The sequence below is a fragment of the Rhinatrema bivittatum genome, chromosome 4, assembly GCF_901001135.1.
Source record: "Rhinatrema bivittatum chromosome 4, aRhiBiv1.1, whole genome shotgun sequence".
In the NCBI taxonomy this organism is placed as follows: domain Eukaryota; kingdom Metazoa; phylum Chordata; class Amphibia; order Gymnophiona; family Rhinatrematidae; genus Rhinatrema; species Rhinatrema bivittatum.
The window spans coordinates 169,224,020-169,243,490 of record NC_042618.1 but is presented as its reverse complement, the minus strand read 5'-3'; the positions used below and the strand labels follow the sequence as shown (position 1 = coordinate 169,243,490).

At 43.8% G+C, this 19,471-nt stretch overlaps 1 protein-coding gene across 2 annotated transcripts in view; it reads right to left on the bottom strand.

Moving 5' to 3' along the window:
* Nucleotides 1-19,471, bottom strand: part of RPTOR (regulatory associated protein of MTOR complex 1) — a 699,963-nt gene that overhangs the window by 303,494 nt on the left and 376,998 nt on the right. For both annotated transcript variants that reach the window (XM_029599200.1, XM_029599201.1), the window contains exons 8-9: nt 2,834-2,934; nt 2,123-2,267 (exon numbers count right to left, since the gene is read on the bottom strand). In XM_029599200.1, the coding sequence (XP_029455060.1) occupies nt 2,123-2,267; nt 2,834-2,934 (246 nt within the window). The remainder of the gene's footprint in view (nt 1-2,122; nt 2,268-2,833; nt 2,935-19,471) is intronic.

Below are 19,471 nucleotides of genomic sequence, written 5' to 3'. Positions count from 1 at the left end.
CAAAAAATATATTGTGAATACAGGCATGTCTAAACAGGCTGCGACAGGAACCCAAATATTGCACTTCTTATTTGGAGATGGGCATATGCCCAGTTATTACTGTGGAGGCAAGTGAGCAGCATTGCAAACTCACTAAATATCCATCTTAATGAAACAAATGCATACAACAAGAGAGGCAGCCCTCCCCCAGAGACTGCCCTGTATGTGCTGCGAAAGGGATGAAGAATAAACCTTCTGCAGAAATCAGTTGCTCGCCTGTAAAATGTCTGATACGAGTACACTGTACGGCTCCGTCTGACTGACATACATTAGAAAACGACAGCCTATGCCCCACAGGCCAGCCAGATATGTTTAATGGACACTAAACTTCAAATAAAACCTCTCTTGTCTGTGCCTCCAGTAGACCAGTGGCATAAACAAATACAACGGCACCCCAGTACAGGAAGTATGACCAGAATACCTGCATCGTGCCATGCATTAACAACGTATATGTTACGGTACGGTTCATTGTAAGAGTCTTTGCTTACAGCTGCCTAAAGTCTTAACAATGTGAAAGGATGACAGGGTAGAAAGGCTGCCCGTGCCTTCTCCTCTCCCATTAAAGCTTGTCACTACAAAAGATACTACAAGAGTTTGGCACCTGCCTGAGAAGCAAAATTCTAATAACTACAAGGTGATATTAACTTCCAGCACAAAACGATAAATCAAGGTTTTGGAAGCTCGGTGTGTGAGATGCTACAGATCACATCACATTATATTACAGAAGACAAAAAGAACAAGATGTACTAGTCAGTCTGTCAGAGCAGGACACTTCCAGTAAGAAGGAAACTGCAGCGTGCTTGCAGCAAACAATCTCCTTTACGAGGATTTGATGCCAAATTCTCAGAAAGTGAGAAGATGGAAAGTTGCCGTCCCATGAACACACACCAATAACCACCTCTCTTCTCAACCCCCTGGTAACATACACAGCTGAGATACCCCAACGCACACCTCACATCATCTTCCTCAACACCCCGAATAGCTCATTGGGAATCATACAGTAGAAGACCGCATCTGGATTTTCCCCCAAGAGGTGGTTAATAATGTTAACAAATGCTTTACATGACTATTGGCCAGTAGTGTACAATTACCATCAACTCCTTCGATGTGTGCCACTGAAAGATTTTTTTTCTTTGCTAATTTTAACATTTTTTTTCTAATTCTAACATTTTTGATGACCCTTCCATAGTGAAGTGTCCCTGTGCAGTTTGGTTTGAGGAAATATCAAAAAGATTTGTTCATGGACACAGGGGTATGAGAAACTGAAATATAAATTTCTTCCCCAAGTCACAGAATTATTTTAGAATGCAACCAAGATTGCAGTATTCATAGGGATCTTAGTTTTCAGTTTCTATTTTATTTTTCCTGGAATTTATCAGTGTAACAAAAACAGAAGAAAAATGAGTTTTTCCTACTGATTTTTTTTCACTTTTTCATTAGTTATAACACATACTGATAAATTCCTAAGACAAATAAAATAAAAACTGAAAACAAAGGTCCCGATGCATACAGCACTAAACAACCACCATAGAGTCTCACAATGGGCCAGAATGAATAAATCTTTGTCTAAATCAAACCTAGTGCATAAAGAATACCTTTTCATTGTACTTTTTCATACTGCTGCCTGGTTCTGGGTTTTTTTCTCAGTAAACTGTATTGCCTTCATTATTCTGGAGCAGTGGAACAATACCAGTCAGAGGCAATGACTTCTTTACCATTTCAATCAATACAAGTTAATCAAGGAATCCTAATTTAGCATAGTTAATGTCTTCTCAATTGCAGTACATTGAAGCTTTCCTTGAGAGCAATCCCTATTATTTCCTTAGAAGGGAAAGACTATTTTAAAATGAATTAGAAAAGAAAAGGTATATAATGAAATCAATCACCACACCAAGGAGCATCAACAGTACCTTGATGCTCACGTGGTGAGTTTGTAATCCCAAATTCATAGATAGACTGGGATGAAAGGGTTTAGGAACAGACAATGTATTATTCACCCAAGTGTCCACTAAAGTTGAAACAGGTATTCGGAATATAAGAAATACTCTGAGTTCCTGTGCTGCTTTAGCATGCAGTGACTTACCACATGGCGTGCATGTATGTGGGAGGCAGACGTGGACTGCTGACTGGGGTACAGTTGTAAGACCTCATAATTCTTTCAGCCAACAGGAAGTTACGGAATAGACTGGCCACGAGCAAGTCCTGCCTGAAGAGCTTCTGGAAGAGATCTGCGACATATAAATGGTGTTAAATGTACGGCCACACTAGACAAAATAAGTAAATCACCACATCTTTTCATCGCAATGAACGTGCAGACAATTCTCCCTTTCCCTGTTCTACACACCCCCTCGTGATTTTGGGGAGATGCTCCTCCATAACCTGCCACAATTTAGTGGCGGGCTAGAATGGAATATCACAAGGAACTGATGGCCAGGACTGGGATACTGGCACAGTGCTATGTGGGAGTTTGATAATTAAACAGCAGAATGTGCCGAAGTCAGGACTCGGGTACACCTGCATTGCTGTGTTTCGTGGGTCCAAAACTGGAAAAGCAGGAAATGCTATTGGTCAGGAATGAAGAGCACTGGTAGGAACTGACTGGGGGAAGTTTGCTGACACTCAGTATTCTTAGCAAGTCACTTTTGAAAAGACATCACACTTATCCAGGGAACCACACTGTTAAGCTGAAAAATGCTGCTCTACAGGATCGTTTGATTTTGAAGAAGCTCCCAAGTTTCTTTTTACTTATGACAGCACTGATTTTTTTTACTCTCAGAGAGTTGCAAAGTTTCACCTCTGGGGAGGACATTCCATGCAATAGTGTCTGTGATGGCTGTAAAGATCCAGTTCAGCTCCCCTAGTGGTGTTCTTCTGTCATTCAGCCTCCCTGGAATCCTGCAACAGACAGGACAGCATCAGTGAGCATGAAATCATCAGTCTAAGTGTCAAGGCCCTAGGCGGGTTCAATTCCTTTCTTTCACACAGCCAACAAACAGTACATTTCACTGACACACATCAGCACTGTGGGGTTCCCCAAGGCTTCCTACGATTACCAGTGCTATTCAACATCTACCTCAAACGACTGGCATGGCTGTTCAGAACCTTTCACATAAAAGTCTATATCTGTGCTGATGATGTCCATTTCATGCTACCAATGGACCCAGACCTACTGAAGGCTATAAAAACGCTTAGCACATGTCTTGCAGCCATCCAAGAATGGACAAAGAACAAACTACAGCTGAGATTCTTTGGGTACCAAACACACACTGATGAGCCCCAGACCTGAAAAATCCCATCTAGAACTTAAACTCCAGTTAAACGCACATGACAAAAGCTTCAGAGTCCTACTGGATCCAGAAGTCAGCATAATCATGCAAATCCAGGCGCTAGTCAAGGCTGCCACTTTGAATTACATAACCTACAAAGGCTATGTCCGTTCATCAAGAAGACAAACCTACTCACACTGGTTCATGCCACAGTAACCACGCGACTGGATTACTGCAACACATTGTACAATGGTCTGACAGAAAAGGCACTTCACAGACTCCAGATGATATAAAACTCTGCTGCATGGACTGACAAGAGGATGCAAAAGGCATGACCACATCATACCAGTCCTACAAAAACTCCACTGGTTACTGGTACCAAACAGAACAAAATTAAAAAAAAACATTGTCATTGATGTTCAAGACTGAGAGGAGATGAACCCACATACCTGAAGGAAAGGCTGTCTGTATACATGCCCCTCAAACCACCAAGATCCTCACAAGGATCTTCAATGTCAATTCTGTCTCCAAAAATAATTAAAAGGACACCTGAAAGAGAACTTTCCTTGGGAGCAGCACCTGTCCTCTGGGACTCCCTTCCAGAAAAACTCCAAGAAATATAAGATTACTCTCATTTCAAGAAGCAAATAAACGCTTAGCAATTCTGTCACACCTTTAAATGCCAAACCTGAAACACAAACAGGCCGATGGAGTATGGTGCGCTGACCACAGTGCACGGTTCAACACATGGTTGGACGCACATTTTGGACAAACGGCCATAACCCCTGATGCAAAAAGGGGGTTAGCACGTCCAAAATGCAAACCCACCCGTCAGCGTAGATAATAGCACTCATCACATGTAAATTCATGTTGATGAGCGCTATTATGTATTCCCCTCAATGCAGAAAAAAAAATGTGCGCCCAATCCAAACATTTATATGCTCAGAAATTAATGCCAGCACAGAGATGGTATTAATTTCTGAGAGGCCAAAAAAAGCGTACAGAAAAACAGTAAATACTGCTTTTCTGGACTTCCAGGGCTGTTCTGGATAGGTCCTTTCCATTGACATTTGACAGTGAAAAGGACCAATCCCCTTTAAGGTCAGCCTTCTGACAGCAATCTATATAAATAAAAATGTAAATGTTCGTTTGTTCAAAATCTTAAATCTCCGAACGTTCTTCACCGATTGCTTTGAAATTTTGACACAAAGCTGCATTCGAATACGCACGTGTTTTTATATACCTATATTATATAGATGTCACACCTGTGACAGGTAAAAACATGCTTTTTTGGAAAAACAGTGCCATCTGTTGGACGTACAAGCAACACACGCCATCTACAATATAAATGGGCTCTGACCCACGGCCCACAAATGCGCAGTAGAGAGCAGCTCTACCGCGCAAGTGCGGACCATTGAGCTCTGCGCTAGGTGCTGGGTGTCACAGAGGGGAGGAGGAAAGGGCAGACGAGTCGCCGCACCGAGAAATGGCTCAGCCCGTTCCTCCCCCGCTGGGGAAGGGGGGGAGGGAGTAGTGTATTACAGAAATACTCCCAATTGAGTATGCTGGCAGTGCTGTATGAAGAGACATTTGACGCAATTGCTGCAGTTTATTAAACAGACAAAGGAATCTCTCGGTTCTATGCTGTCTTCCCCTCCTCCCTCACGATAGCACAGGGTTGTGTGATTTAACCCCTGCTTGGTATAAGGACTTTTACGTTCACAGCCTGTTGTCATGATAGTGTGTATAAAAAGTTGTATGTTGCTCATAGTTTCATTTTAGTTTTAACTGCAATGTCTGATTATTCAGTAGAGACTGCCGGACAGTTACACACAGGAGGAGGAAAGGATAGAAGAGTCACCGAGCCAGTCCGTCCACCGCCAGGCAAGGGGGGGAGGGAGTTGGGACAGCTAGAGCAGACCAAATGCAGTAGAAAGCGGCTGTGAAGAGATCACAAGCAGCTGCAGCCTGCAGCAGCCAAAGCACAAAGAGCTGAACAGAGAACAGCTCGCCCTCCTCCCCCGCCCCCTGAGTCCCGCAGATAAGGAGAAGCCAAGTAAATATCCTGCAACTGCAGTGGGGGGGGAGGGGGGGGGTAAGGGGGAAGGCTGTGCTGTCAGCCCGCCCGTGGGTCTCAGCCACTACAGGAAGAGTTTACATGGGCATCGCTCCACCCCCACTCTGAGCAAAGCACCGTGACGAAAGTGAAAGCCAGAGCCCTGCTCCTTCCTCCCTCTCAAGCCCCTGATCGGATTTCTTAAAGGCACAGGTCTGCCAGAAAGAGCAAGGTAAGCTAGGCAACGTGTCCCAAATCTGTTGCAGTGCCTGCCACCTGCCGTTTGTGAGGGGGGGGGGGGGGGACGGAGTGTTTTCCTCTCTTTCCCAGACACAACTGGCATGGGAACTTTGCAAGCTCTTGTGAGTGCAGAGCAAAGACTTAGGTGGGGAGGGGACAAAAATCCTGCTCATTTTAACCGTGTGAGAGAGAAGTGTGGTAATGTGCGATGAAGGCGAGTGTGAGTGCCAGAGAGAGAGGGAGACTACGTGAGGGATTGTGTATGTGTGTGAGAGGGATTGGGCGTGCATGTGTGAGGGACAGAGGGAGAGTGTATGTGCAAGAGACAGAGAGAGAGAGGGGACACCTATGTAGGGGGCTATATGAGAGATTCTCTACCCCCCCCAGCTCTCCACTTATAGGTTACAGTGGAAGGGGTTCAGCGTAGAGGGAAATGGGAGAGCAAAGGAGTTGGGGCCTGTAAAGATAGAGTGAAAGGGGTCTCAGCCTGTTCCTCCGCCACCGGGGAAGGTGGGAGGGAGTTGGGATGGCAGGACCATTACGCCTCCCGAGATCCCCATCGGCCACCGCTGCAGCTCCTACCACCGCCGCCGCCACCTCTGGCCCTTCATGGTGCAGGGGGTGGGGGGGGGAGCGGAGCAGAGCAAAGACGTAGGAGAAGAGGGGTAAAAAATCTCGCCCGTTTTAACGGGCTTAACGGCTTGGAATAAATATTTTACAGTTCCATTTCAATGTTTCCGATTGCATTGTTAAATTAAATTTTCATAGATTTCGATTTATTTTCATTTTGATTTAATTATTTCGTGACATTGCATTGGAATTGAGCTGTGTCGATTACCATACCGTTCATTTAGTGAGTATAGTTTATGTTTTTTCTTTTTTCATTCTTTTTCATTTCTAGAATTATGCGGTTTACATCTAGACACAGATTGCTTCTCACATGGACAATTATATGTTGCGTGTTCTAGAGTCGGCAAACCAGACAATATCTATATCTGCACAGACAATGGAACAACAAAAAATATTGTATACCCACAAGCATTGTGAAATTAACCATATTCGAAACATGCGCTCTCTCTTTTCTTTCTTTTCTATTTAACCAGACTGAGCCACAGCAACGCGTGGCCGGGTACAGCTAGCATGTGAATAAATCAATATTAAAGTGTCAGGCACTTAATATTAATTTATTCACTCCTTCACTTATTGCTGATTGGTCCGTTCACTGTCACATGTCAGTGAAATGACCAAAGACCTTTCAGAAGGCTGTCCTGAAAGGGGATTGGTCCTTTCACTGACCAATCAGAGGCCAGACCTTGGGGGAGGAAGCTTAGGGCAGGTCAAATAGGGCTCCCAGCCATGTCTCCTAGGCACCTGAGGTGCTAGGGACGCACATTTTTCCCTAGTGTGGCCCTTTTAGCCCCAGAAGAGGTGGTTGGACGCATGTTAAGAAAGAGGGTGCACAGCGGTGAGCGCCTGCTTTCTATGCGTCGATACTGCATTGGCCTGAAAGTGAAAGATTGCAGGACTCTGCTGGCATTTCGAATGCCTTAAATATTGCCACTGAAACTTGTGGCCTCAAATAAATATTTTTTGCTGCATGCTACTCTTTTTCTGAATTCATTCACATATATTTTTCCACAATGCTGTTTGCAGAACTAAATCAGTATTTTGTTGGACACCTTTTATTGCCAAAATGAATTGTCTACTGCTGCTATTTTAAATTGCTGCTACTTTAAATTGCGACACTTTAGCAATAAGCAACAAATGTGCAAAGATGACTTGCAGCTTTACAAATTACTGTAAACCACTTTGGGTGAATTTCATATTCAAGACAGTGCAAGAAATCAAATTAAATAAAATAAAAGATCAAAACGAATAGGACAGCATCGGTCAATGTGTCACCACCAGGTCAAAACGGACAGCACAGCTGCATCCATGGTCAGGGCAGCCATTTTAGGCTATTTGTGACAAAAAGGCCAAGCCATTTTTGGTTTGCCTAAATCCCACACACAAATTCTGGGACCTAGAGAAAAAGAACTAAAAGACTCAATGTGCTTTGAATGGGTTAGAGTCAACTGCAGCAAAACCAAAGAGAAATTTAGAAACTGGAACCTTCAACAAGAAAGTGGGCTACAGCATAGCAACTCCAGAAGGATCTAGGGCAGTGGTTCTCAACCTTTCTAATGCCGTGACCCCGCAATACAGTTCCTCATGTTGCGGTGACCCCTTGCCCCGCCCTCGCCCCGTGAGGGTGGGGTGAGGGTGGGGCTTTGGTCATATGGGGGCGGGGTTATGGATGGGGTTGGATTTTAGTGCACACTTATCATTTAATTATGACATTTATAATGTGAATGTAACTCAACTCACCATAGGTTCTCACATGCATGGCACACTGACCCATGATCGTCACGGGGCTAGATGTAAAAGTACAGTTTGTATCCACAGGAACCCCCCTGACCCACAATAATGGATGTAAAGCAGAATTATGACATTCCCCATACAACTCACCCTACAAAAAAGATATTCTGGTTCTAGTGACATCTCAGTAACAGCAACTCAAACTCCTATTTCCAGGCTCAATAGCCCTACTTATGAAAAGACAGCAGTTTACCACCAATGCATGTCCTCTGAGAAAACACAACAAATAAGACCGATACAAACGCTTACATGCTAGCAAAATATCTCATCTCGGTAACAGACACAGAACCGACCTAACATACTCCCAGGATCTGTAGTAATGCACATAAACTAATCCGCACACAGTTACACCTGTATTATGGAATACACTCAAACAGGAGCAACCCTATCTATGAAAAGGCAACACTACAAATATTAAATCAGGTCCTAAAAACCAATACACCTCTTATTAGGAAAACAGAACTAGCAAGCAGCTATAGATCCCCACACAGAAATAATTGTAAAACTATACTAATAAGCAGAATAAATGTTTCAAAACAGCTATGAACATCCAACAATTAAAAACTCATAAAAACTATTAAACATTCTCCAAACACCAATAAAATATTTCAAAAAAGCAGACATCACACAATTAAAATGGCAGTCAAGAAAAATAAACTTAAAAAGCCACCTTTACTTACCCCCTCCAGCAGCTCTCCTACTCCCCCTTCCCTGCAGGCCGTGGCACTCACCAGAAGCAGCAGAAGCTAAGCTCTATACTTATGGTCCTCTTCCTTAGTGCCCATGTCTCTCACACACACACACCATACCAGTCATGCCCCCATGACCAGTTTCTGTCTCTCACACACCAATCATCTCCCAAACAGTCTTTGGCACACACACACCAGTCACCTTCCTGAACAGTTTCTCTCATGCCATACACACACACACACACACAGGCTTCCCACTCCCGTGTTCTACTTACATATACGGGCTTCTCACTCTCATAATCACTTTCTCACACACACACACACACACACCAGTCACCTTCCTGAACAGTTTCTCTCATGCCATACACACACACACACACACACAGGCTTCCCACTCCCATGTTCTACTTACATATATGGGCTTCTCACTCTCATAATCACTTTCTCTGTCTCTCTCTCTCTCACACACACACTCACTCACTCACCAGTCTCTCACTCCCATGCTTGTTCTCTCCACATGCACAGGCTTCTCATTCCCATAATCACTTTCTCTCTGTTACACACACACCAGTCTCTCTCATTTCCATGCTCACTCTTCACGTGCATAGGCTTCTCATTCCCTGAATCACATTCTCTCATATTCACACACACACACCAGTCTTTTTCTCTCACACGCACCATCACCTTACCAAGCAGTCTCTCTCTCTCATGCATGCACACTCACCCAGGTTTCTCACTCCCATGCTTTCTTTCACCCCCACAACACCAGGCTTCTTACGCCCATGCTTTCTCACATACCCAGACTTCTCACTTCCATGCTTTTTCTCTCTCTCACACACACACATCAGTCACCTCCCTGACTGTCTCACACTCTCACATACACATCAGTCATCTCCCTGAGCAATCACTTTCATTGTCTCTCACACACACACACATCAGCTCTCTGACCAGTCAATCACACACAGGCTGGCTGGCTGCTTCTCTCTCTTTCTCTCATTCACTTCCTCTTCTCCCCCGAGCACAAATGGGAGCTGCAGCAGCCTCCGCTGGCCAAGAAAGAAGAATCCCATCGGCCGCGGGAGGCTCATGCTGCTGTCTCCTTTCTCCATTACCGGCTACTTCTATTGCTCGGGGACCGATGCTGCAGCCGCTGCTGCTACTTTTTCGCGCGGCTCTCTCTCCTTCCCACGCACCGCGATTCACTTCCTGTTCCGGGTCACGGGAGGGGGGGGCAGGCGCAGGAAGAAGAAAAGTCCCAGCCACGGGTGCACAGCTTCTTCTAGCGCCGCTGCTATTCCCGCTGGGCTTGAATGTGCTGACAGCCCGGCGGCAACGGCAGCGGGAGAGACCGGGAGCGCGCGACACACCTGCCGGTGCTTGGCGGCGCCGCGGACCGGCAAAAAACTCCCACGGCCCGGTCCGCGGACCGGTGGTTGGGGACCCCTGCTTTAGGCAACCCCTGTGTTTTGGGCGTTCGACCCCCGCCGGGGTCGCGACCCACAGGTTGAGAACCGCTGATCTAGGGGGACTAGATACGAGCTGAACAGCCTGAATCTCATGCATGTGAAAATAGGTAACAAGGCAGGCTGGGAGGCCATAAGGAGAAACATTCTGCGCCCAAGCCAAAAACCTTTTCTAAAAATGAAATTCTGTGTTCCTGATAATGCTCAAATGTATCCAATGTTATCTCATTTAAATAAGGACAACTGTAAATGGCTCCTTAGTTAAAAAAAACAAAACAGGAATTTTAAACTGAACAGCATTTGAGTCTTCAAACAAGCTTTTAATACAATATTCAAGAACGTTTTTCAGCAGAAGCGCAAACAGAGGACATTGGCAGATGAAGCCCATCTAATCTGCCCACTTGCCCTCACACCATTTCTCTGCACTTGTAATTGCTCATTGTCAACAAAACACAACACCGAGTTACATTCTAGCAGCACACACTGGTTGCCAGAGCTGCAGCCAGTACCTGGGTCTTTCTTCTAGGCTAGTTGCTCTTGAAGAGATCATCAACAGAATATTGCATGATGAGATGGGCACTAGCTGCCTGCTGCTACATATACAATCACTGGATGCTATTTACTCACGCTCTGAAAAATAAGCCTTACGGAGGTTAAAATGCCTCTGCAACCTCTCCTGGCCCTGGTTTATAAGGGCTCCGAAGATGCAATCTAGAATAATTATAACCCAGATTGTGTTTAAAATAGTGTTCAATACAGAAATAACAATATATACAAGATACTGATGAGACCAGCAATAATGTCTTTAAAAATTATGTTGCCTTAATACAGAGGGTCTGGACTGCACAAGTTCAACAGCATAAATCCTTGACCAGTCTTTACCAATCAACAGCTCTACAGACATGAGCAGCAGATCTTGGTGATTTTTTCTTTTTGCCTCAGTGCTATGGAATTTGATTTGAAGACAGGGCTAGAATGGAGTTATATCTCTGTTCAAAGAATGATTTAGACATTGGCTCTTTAATATGTCATTCCAGTACTAGTTGGAGGAGCTGGTCACATGTGTGTTCTATGTTTCTATGGGACTGGAGCTTAGAGCATGCTATGCGGGCTCCTACTTTATATTATGTGAGCTGTCTGTGTGATCAGTGTTATAATGTATTATTAGTACAGTTGTGGATTGTTAGTCATATTTGTATGGACATGTTTATATTTATTGTAACCCACTTTGGGTTTGTCTGAAAAAGCTAAATATGAAGTCCCACTAAATAAACAAACCTACCAACCGATGGAGAACTACTCAACCAAATTTCATGACATCTTAATACTCCATTCCAAACAAGCTCAGCTTGCTTATTTTTAGAACTGACTTGCATTCACATGCAGAAAACAAGCTATTAGAATGCGGCACATAATAATTAAACAAAGTCTGGTTCTACAGAACCATCTGGTTATGCCCATGACCTTACTAAGCAAGTATCTAGACAAATCAGACATCTCAGTGGCTCTACACAGAGCCAGATAGCCTGGCTTCAAGATCTAAATCCACTTGGACCAGCCCCTAATGAGCAAGCAGCAAACACTGTTCAACAGCAGCAACTGCTGGTGAAGGCAGGTGACTCTGAGCCTTGGCTAGATTTACAGGATCTCGACTGCGAGAAGAAGCAGAGCCTCACAGGTGGGCAGACGGACATGGAGGAGTGTGCCTGAACAGAAAACCAACATGGAGAAAAGCAAATGACCCAGAATCCTCAGCTTTCTTGGCCTGTCCTGGCTATATGAACTCTAAGTGACTTATTGAGCCTGACTTGCAGAAATTCTAGGGACATCTGGACAGAATTTGAAGCTGACGCCAAGTTATGCCTAATTATAGGGTCATAAAAGGAGAAGGCAGCGGAGGGAACTTCAGGCTATACTGTCACAATAAGAGGCACTATTCTCAGGAGTATCTGTAAACACAACCTCAGATGTGTTAATTGCCCTGACCAGCAAGATTCTAACAGAACAAAGGGCTAACTAAAGAGTGATGGTAAATGGGCCCCACCTGGGAGAAGTAATCAGGGCAGTTTAGGGATGATCTTATCATGACAAGACAAAAAAATGTGAATTATTCTATAGGCAGTCACGCAACTCTAGAATCTTCTAACCCAGTACAATATTGTATGTTATCTATAAAAGAAGGATCATTTCCTGTATACGATGAGATGCTGGTGGTCTGTTTGTCAGAGGCATGGCATCAGCATCTCCCTAGAATACTTATATTGATCAATAAAAAATTATATTTTCTACCAAAATCTAAGTGTTCTTGTATCCCTGGATATATAAGCGTCATAAAAAATGGCATGGCGCTTAACATCTAGGGCTCCAATTCAAAGCCTTCCCTGTTAGCAGGTTCCAACTGACTTGGCAGCTGGAGAAAATACATTCCAGCATTAAAAAAAAAATAAATTACAAAAAAGCATCCTTAGTACAGGATGTCTAGATTAGTCAAGTTGCTGGAATCCAATCTCATGTCATATGTCAATGATCAACTGAATCAAGAGGACAGTCCTCCTTAACCCAGGAACATTTAGTGAGAGCTGTGTAAACCTGTTCCACATAGCAGGAGAATACTGGGTCTTCCCCATACATTTCTAAGCTGAGCTCTGGGTACATCAAGGCTTCCTGAGTCTCATGACAATTTTGTGATGGCTTAGCCAAAATTTAATTGTAAGAACAAACTGAAAAAAAGTCGTAAGAAAGAGTTTGCGCTTAAGACAGTTTTATAACTTTCTATGTCTGCTTTAATCATGCCATCCATCTTCATTAAGCAGCGGAAAGGTGTTGTGCAGTCCGGGTTTTTTCCCCCCTTCTTCTTACACTCAGACATGTAGAGACACTGCCTGCAGTATGCAGGAGCCTGGCTCCCTCCTTAACAATGGTGATAAAACTAAGTGTTCCATTTCAATAAAAACACTGATTTATTGCCAAACAAACCCTTTCGCATTCAACAACCACACAAGCAATCTCCAAGCCTCTCTTTCTAGCACTGGCACTAATGAACCATGTTTTTCAGATAAGTATACTGGCAATTTGCCATCATTAGCCTTTTGACTGCCAAGATGCTAACACCTAACCATATATTTCAAGCAAAGTCCTAAACAACTACCTAATGAAGAAACTCTGGCAGCTGACAGCGCATGGAGGAAAGGGCTGGGGAAAATAGCACTTCTTTAAATCTGAAAATATCTGTAATGCTAAAAGCACCATCCATGAAAAGCACAGAGCGACCAGAAGGGAAATCAGCATGATGCACTGTTCCAAGTTTACAAAGCTTTGTCTACAATGCTCTACATTAGCATATTGTCTTTAGCAGTAATTAAGAACCTGAATTCAGAACACAGTGAGTCTACAGAACACATAGCATCTACTTCAACCAAGAAAGTCTACTTTATTGAACCTAACCAGTGGTCACGACACATGTAAGCAGCAATACCCCACTAGACACGTCAGCAGAACCACTGACGATGCGGTGAATCCAGAGGGGAAACTAGGGGCATGCAATCAAAGGAAAAAGCTATTTCAGCACTAGAACAATATATGCCTATTAAACCTGTATGTACACCTTTCTCTTTCTCTCTCTATATATTATACTGTATATATACACAGCTCAGAAATTAATAAAGTAGGATCTAAAAATAAGTATCTAAATAAGATTCTAAATAAGAATCTGCTGCTGTAAATAGCTTTGTGCACTATAGATTTAATGCTATACATTAAACAATCAGAGAAACTAGGGTTTTCTCTAGGTTCCTACTCCCTTGATTTCAGACCCCTTGTTAGAATGCACTGGCAGCAGAGATCATTTCAGCTTTTAATGTGGCTGTGGTCATGGCCAAATGAGGTTCAAGTCAGTGATTTTACTGGACAGGATTTTCTTCCCCCAAAGCATGTTTGCATACTCTCCTCTTACGTCACCTAGCTCCCACGTTCTTGTGACTGTCAATTCTTCCGCCCTCTTTTCTCCTACCTCTGACTCTCCAGTTCTCATTCATTCCCTTTCCATCTCTTTCTGAATTAGCTGAGAGCAAATTCCTTCTTCCTGTAATAATGGATGTCCAGTGTTAATAAGTCATGAATCCCCGGATTTCAGTGCTCAGTAACGGTTATAGTGTGAAAGCAAGTCATTGAAGCAGCAAATTTCAGTTACATTTTTTTTGTAAATAAACAAGCACACAGTAAATATTTTACAAAAGAGCTGGGGCTACCTAACAGATGCTGCTGGGCTCTGAAACCCTAAGTGTGGACATCTCAGTGTGTGTCTTCTGCACATGCACCGCAGGGCATCTGCAGCAAATCATCTTATTTGTGGGGCTGCAGAGCGAGCTGGGGTAATTACAGACAGAATCTGCTGCAAGAAACCGAAGGAGGATGTGTGCTATAGTACTCCCCAATTCTGCAGCTTAATGAGAAAATCGTTTTAAAGGCAGTTAAAGTGCAAATTACAATCCAGCCGATGCCTGCATCTCACAATCTGACAGTTTGAGGACTAGGCTAAGGAACATGTGTTCTCTAAAATTTACATCTCTAACAGATTATGAGCGGGTCTTTATTTCTGAAAATGCCCTTTTGGGGACACGCTCAGGCATGCAAGCTTTGTTCTGTGACAAGATGCTGTTTTCACTGCTGTAAGTTAATTAGCTTTCCTGTAAGATGCCTCTTATGATATAAAACTGTTCCAGACTGGGGGGGGATGACAGTGGTTCCCTCAGGAGAATCCTGAGGTACCGGTAGGCTGGGCAGACTGCAGTTTGCTGGTGAATTCAATATAATCCCCCTCGCCTATTTTCAGCAAAAGTAAAAAAAAGATTTTTGTGCAATATTTTTATTCAAAAGTAAAATATTTTAAAAAGTGGGAAGCTTATCTTTTAGATAACAAAAGAAAAGCTGAAATTTAAAATTAAAATGAATTTTAAGCATCTGTCACTCCAGTTGGCTCTAAAAGAGAAATTTGCAAGTGGGGGGAAAGGATTATGAATGGAAATGTTTCCTTTCCCTGAGTGTTACTGTAAAAACAGACCTGCAATGTTAAGACTGGAGCACCAGCTCAAATTTCCCTCAGCCACCTGCTGACTGCTCCTTCCCAGTTTACAGAGAGCAGAAGGGACTGCCATGTTACATTATTTTAAGCTAAAATGAAATTCGCTGGTCACGATGCCACATTGTCTGAAAGTACAAGTGATTCTACTGCAGGCAGCTTTTGCAGCATTCAAAGCGGGAATACAACAGTTCCACCATTTGGTTTTCTAATATTGAACTTTCTGCTGGGTGCCTGAGTGAAACCCACAATGTAAAAGCTGGGGAAGTGCACAGGAGAAGACGTTTCTTAGAGGAACTACTTTAAAACCCAAACTAAAACTTACATTTATGTAACTGAAAGGAAAATAAATCACTGAATTTCCTCTCTTCTCCCAGATCAGAGGGCAGGAGAATAGTCTGTTTGATTTGATTTATATTGCGCTCTTCAGGCACTTCAAAGTGGATCACATTCAGGTACTGTAGGTATTTCCCTGTCCCCAGAGGGCTCAAAATCTAAGTTTGCACCTGAGGCAATGGAGGGTAAAGTGATCTGCGCCCAAGGTCACAAGGAGTGGCAGTGGGATTTGAACTCTAGATTCCCTTGCTCGCAGCCCGCTGCTTTGACCACTAGGCTACTCTTCCACTTGTCTGCCAAAACCTGAAAGCATTCTATGCACAGGACAGGCGGTACCAATCCAGCCACCAAGCAATCAGACTGCCTGACAGCTCACAGGGCGTTAAACAATTTAGAAATACCCCTCGGGGCATTGCAGACAGATTGAAAGGCAAATACGCAGACAGATTGAAAGGCAAATACATTGCTTCAATCTGCTCCAGACACGTTCTACAAAACAGAGAGATAGTGAAGGCAAGGACAGAAGAAAGATCTTCCAACCATGATTTACATGACAATACAAAAGGTGGATGTAAGGATTTCACCTGTTACGCAGCCTTACCCTACCTTCATGAAGCCTCCCTACCAGCAGAGGTCCTCAGTATGCCTCATCACTAGCCTTGTCCAGTTCCTCCTCACTGCCCTTGCCATGCCCAAATCCCAGCGTTATGTAAAAACCTGTCTTGCCATAGTAGCCTTGTCTTTTCATGATGTCACTTTTGGCTCCGTGACCTGACCCTTGTTTTTGTCTGCCTTGCCTTGTGGCCTTTGGGGCTTCTAGTCTTTTGCCTTGTGGCCCTCAGGCTTTCTACTCTCTTGCCTTTCCTTGAGGCCCTTGGATCTCGGACCTATCTTGCCTTGTTCCCTGTCTTGAGGCCTTTGGCCTATTCCCTCTTGTATCCTGCCTTTGGGCCTGTTCAGTCTGTTCCAAACCTTGCTGCCTTTGGGCTTCTGTGTTCTTTGTTTCCCTTGTCTAAGCCCTGCCCTACTCTGCCTTGTAAGTCTTACTCTGTCTGTTCCATTATCCAGTCCTGCTTGTACTAGAGTCTTGACCATGGCTTGTCTCACCCTTGCCTTGTCTAGTTCCAGCCTTGCTTAAGCCTGTTTGCCTTGTCCTGCCAGCCAAGCCTGCCTTTGTCCGAGCCTTGCCTGTGTGGACTCACCACTATGACGTACTGCGGCCGCAGAGACCTACAGGCCCTCAGAACCCAAGGGCTCAATCTGCGGGGGAGGGGGCTGGCTAGGTGGAAGACTAGCCCTTCCTTGTCTTGCTCTGAGTCCTGCCTTGCAGTCCCGTGCCGCTCCCCAGTAGGGTTTCCAGGACTCCAAGACCCGTAACAGTGGCAAGTAAAGTTAGGTGTAGCAGAACACAAGAACATGCCATACTGGGTCAGACCAAGGGTCCATCAAGCCCAGCATCCTGTTTCCAACAGTGGCCAATCCAGGCCATAAGAACCTGGCAAGTACCCAAAACTAAGTCTATTCCATGCTACTGATGCTAGTAATAGCAGTGGCTATTTTCTAAGTCAACTTAATTAATAGCAGGTAATGGACTTCTCCAAGAACTTATCCAATCCTTTTTTAAGCACAGCTATACTAACTGCACTAACCACATCTTCTGGCAACAAATTCCAGAGTTTAATTGTTCATTGAGTGAAAAAGAACTTTCTACAATTAGTTTTAAATGTACCACATGCTAACTTCATGAGGTGCCCCCTAGTCTTTCTATTATCTGAAAGAGTAAATAACCGATTCACATCTACCCGTTCTAGACCTCTCATGATTTTAAACACCTCAGCCGTCTCTTCTCCAAGCTGAACAGCCCTAACCTGTTTAGTCTTTCCTCATAGGGGAGCTGTTCCATCCCCTTTATCATTTTGGACGCCCTTCTCTGTACCTTCTCCATCGCAACTATATCTTTTTTGAGATTCAGCAACCAGAATTGTACACAGTATTCAAGGTGCGGTCTCACCATGAGCGATATAGAGGCATTATGAAGACATTGGCTTCACACAGTTTTTATTTAAACAGCACACCAATAGATAATAATATGAAGGGGAAGATCATTTCCATTTCATAGGACAGGGTGCTCAAAGCCTCTGAAATGGTGATGTGCAACAGGATGGATTCTAAATAGTGAGGCACACTCCAAGCCAGCGGACAGCAACAAACCATTGCATAGCTTTACCTTCCCTTGGAATCCATTCATTCTTGTTATATGGATGCATTAGCACATTTGATCCTCCCTGGATCTGATCATATACTGAAAGTGAGCTGAGAACACAGGACTCTGAAGGGTGTAATTCAGACACTGTCACTACCACTCTCTGAACTTCCTCCAAGCACTCCATCTATTTATTCCTCCCAATTTCAGTGCTTGGAAAGATTCCTTTAATCCACAGTATTTGCAAGCATGGCCATAATCAGGTCCAGTTAATACCATTGAGAATCATCTGTTTAGCTTGCTAGGAAAAAAAACCCCCTCTCCTTTGCTCCATTCTCTGAAAATATAATCCTTTCGAAGAAAAGCTCACATCTAGTAAAATGAACAGCCCAGCCTATTAACTCACACTGGCTTTGAAACATCTGTTTCTTCTGCACACAATCTTTATATAACTTGTATTATGTAAAACAGAAAATTTCCCAAATGGATAGGTCAATGAAGCAGACCAAAAAGCTTTGAGCGTACATAAAAATCAATCTTGCACACATTCATAAAAACCATCTTCAAAGAACAATACAATTTCTCTCTCTATGTAAACATGTTATGACAAAACAACCTTGCCTTATCACTTTTACATCTCATATGGATTGTAAGTATTAAGGATGAGGCGCGCACACAGACTCATGTGTGGACATTATTGATATTAAAAAAAAAAAAAAAAAAAGTTAACAAGATAAACCTACAAGAAACAAAATGTTCAAGCAAAAGCAGGCTTTCCTGCAGCTCACACTCAGCACAGTCACTGTGCAGGCTCCCAGAATCTTCACATGTGGCTTACAGGGTCCTGTCAACTCAAATCACCAGCCACAGCTCCCAGGATCTTACACGCATGGGTAGGTAGGTCCCTTTAACACAAATCTCAGCTCTTCAATCATGGACAAGAAAAGGCGGCACATTCCCAGAGCTTCATACATGGACCACAGCAGTAATCTTTAAAAAAAAAAAAAAAAAAATAATGGGAGTCAGGACCAGTGACAGAAGAAATGACTGGCCTGAAAATAGGTATTCCGCAGATGATGCGGCTGGCCTGGCTGCTCAGATGCACTCTTCCTAAATCCATCCCAATCAGTGCAAATCCCCACCCACCTCTCCTACCAGTCACCCTCTCTCATTCTATTCCCGTCACATCACCTCCAGAGGCTTGCTCCCACAACTCCTCAGAACAGCTGCTTTCTTCCAGCACTTGTGCGACCCTGAGCTGGGCAGGGCCCAAACTCCTGTGCTATTTTCAAAACCTTACAAAAATAGCTCAGGGGTTCAGGCACTGCATGGCTCAAACTCACTGGGAGCTGCCAGATGCTGGAAGAAAACAGAACCAGCTTTTTCAGAGGCAGAGCTGGCAGCAAATCTCTGGACAAAGCAGGAGAGAGTATCTATTCGGGGAAGGGTGTCAGGGAGCCGCACTAAGAGAAGACTGGAGCTGCCATTAGCTCTCAGGCATTACAATGAACCCTATAGTGCCAAGAATATAAGATATGCCATGCTGGGTTCTATTGAGCTCAATATCCTACCTCAACAATGGCCAATCCAAATCATTCAGAAGTATGAGGCAGATCCCAAACAATAGATCCAATGTCTTGTTGCTCAGTAACCAGTAATAAGCAGAGAGTTTTCCCCTAGAGTC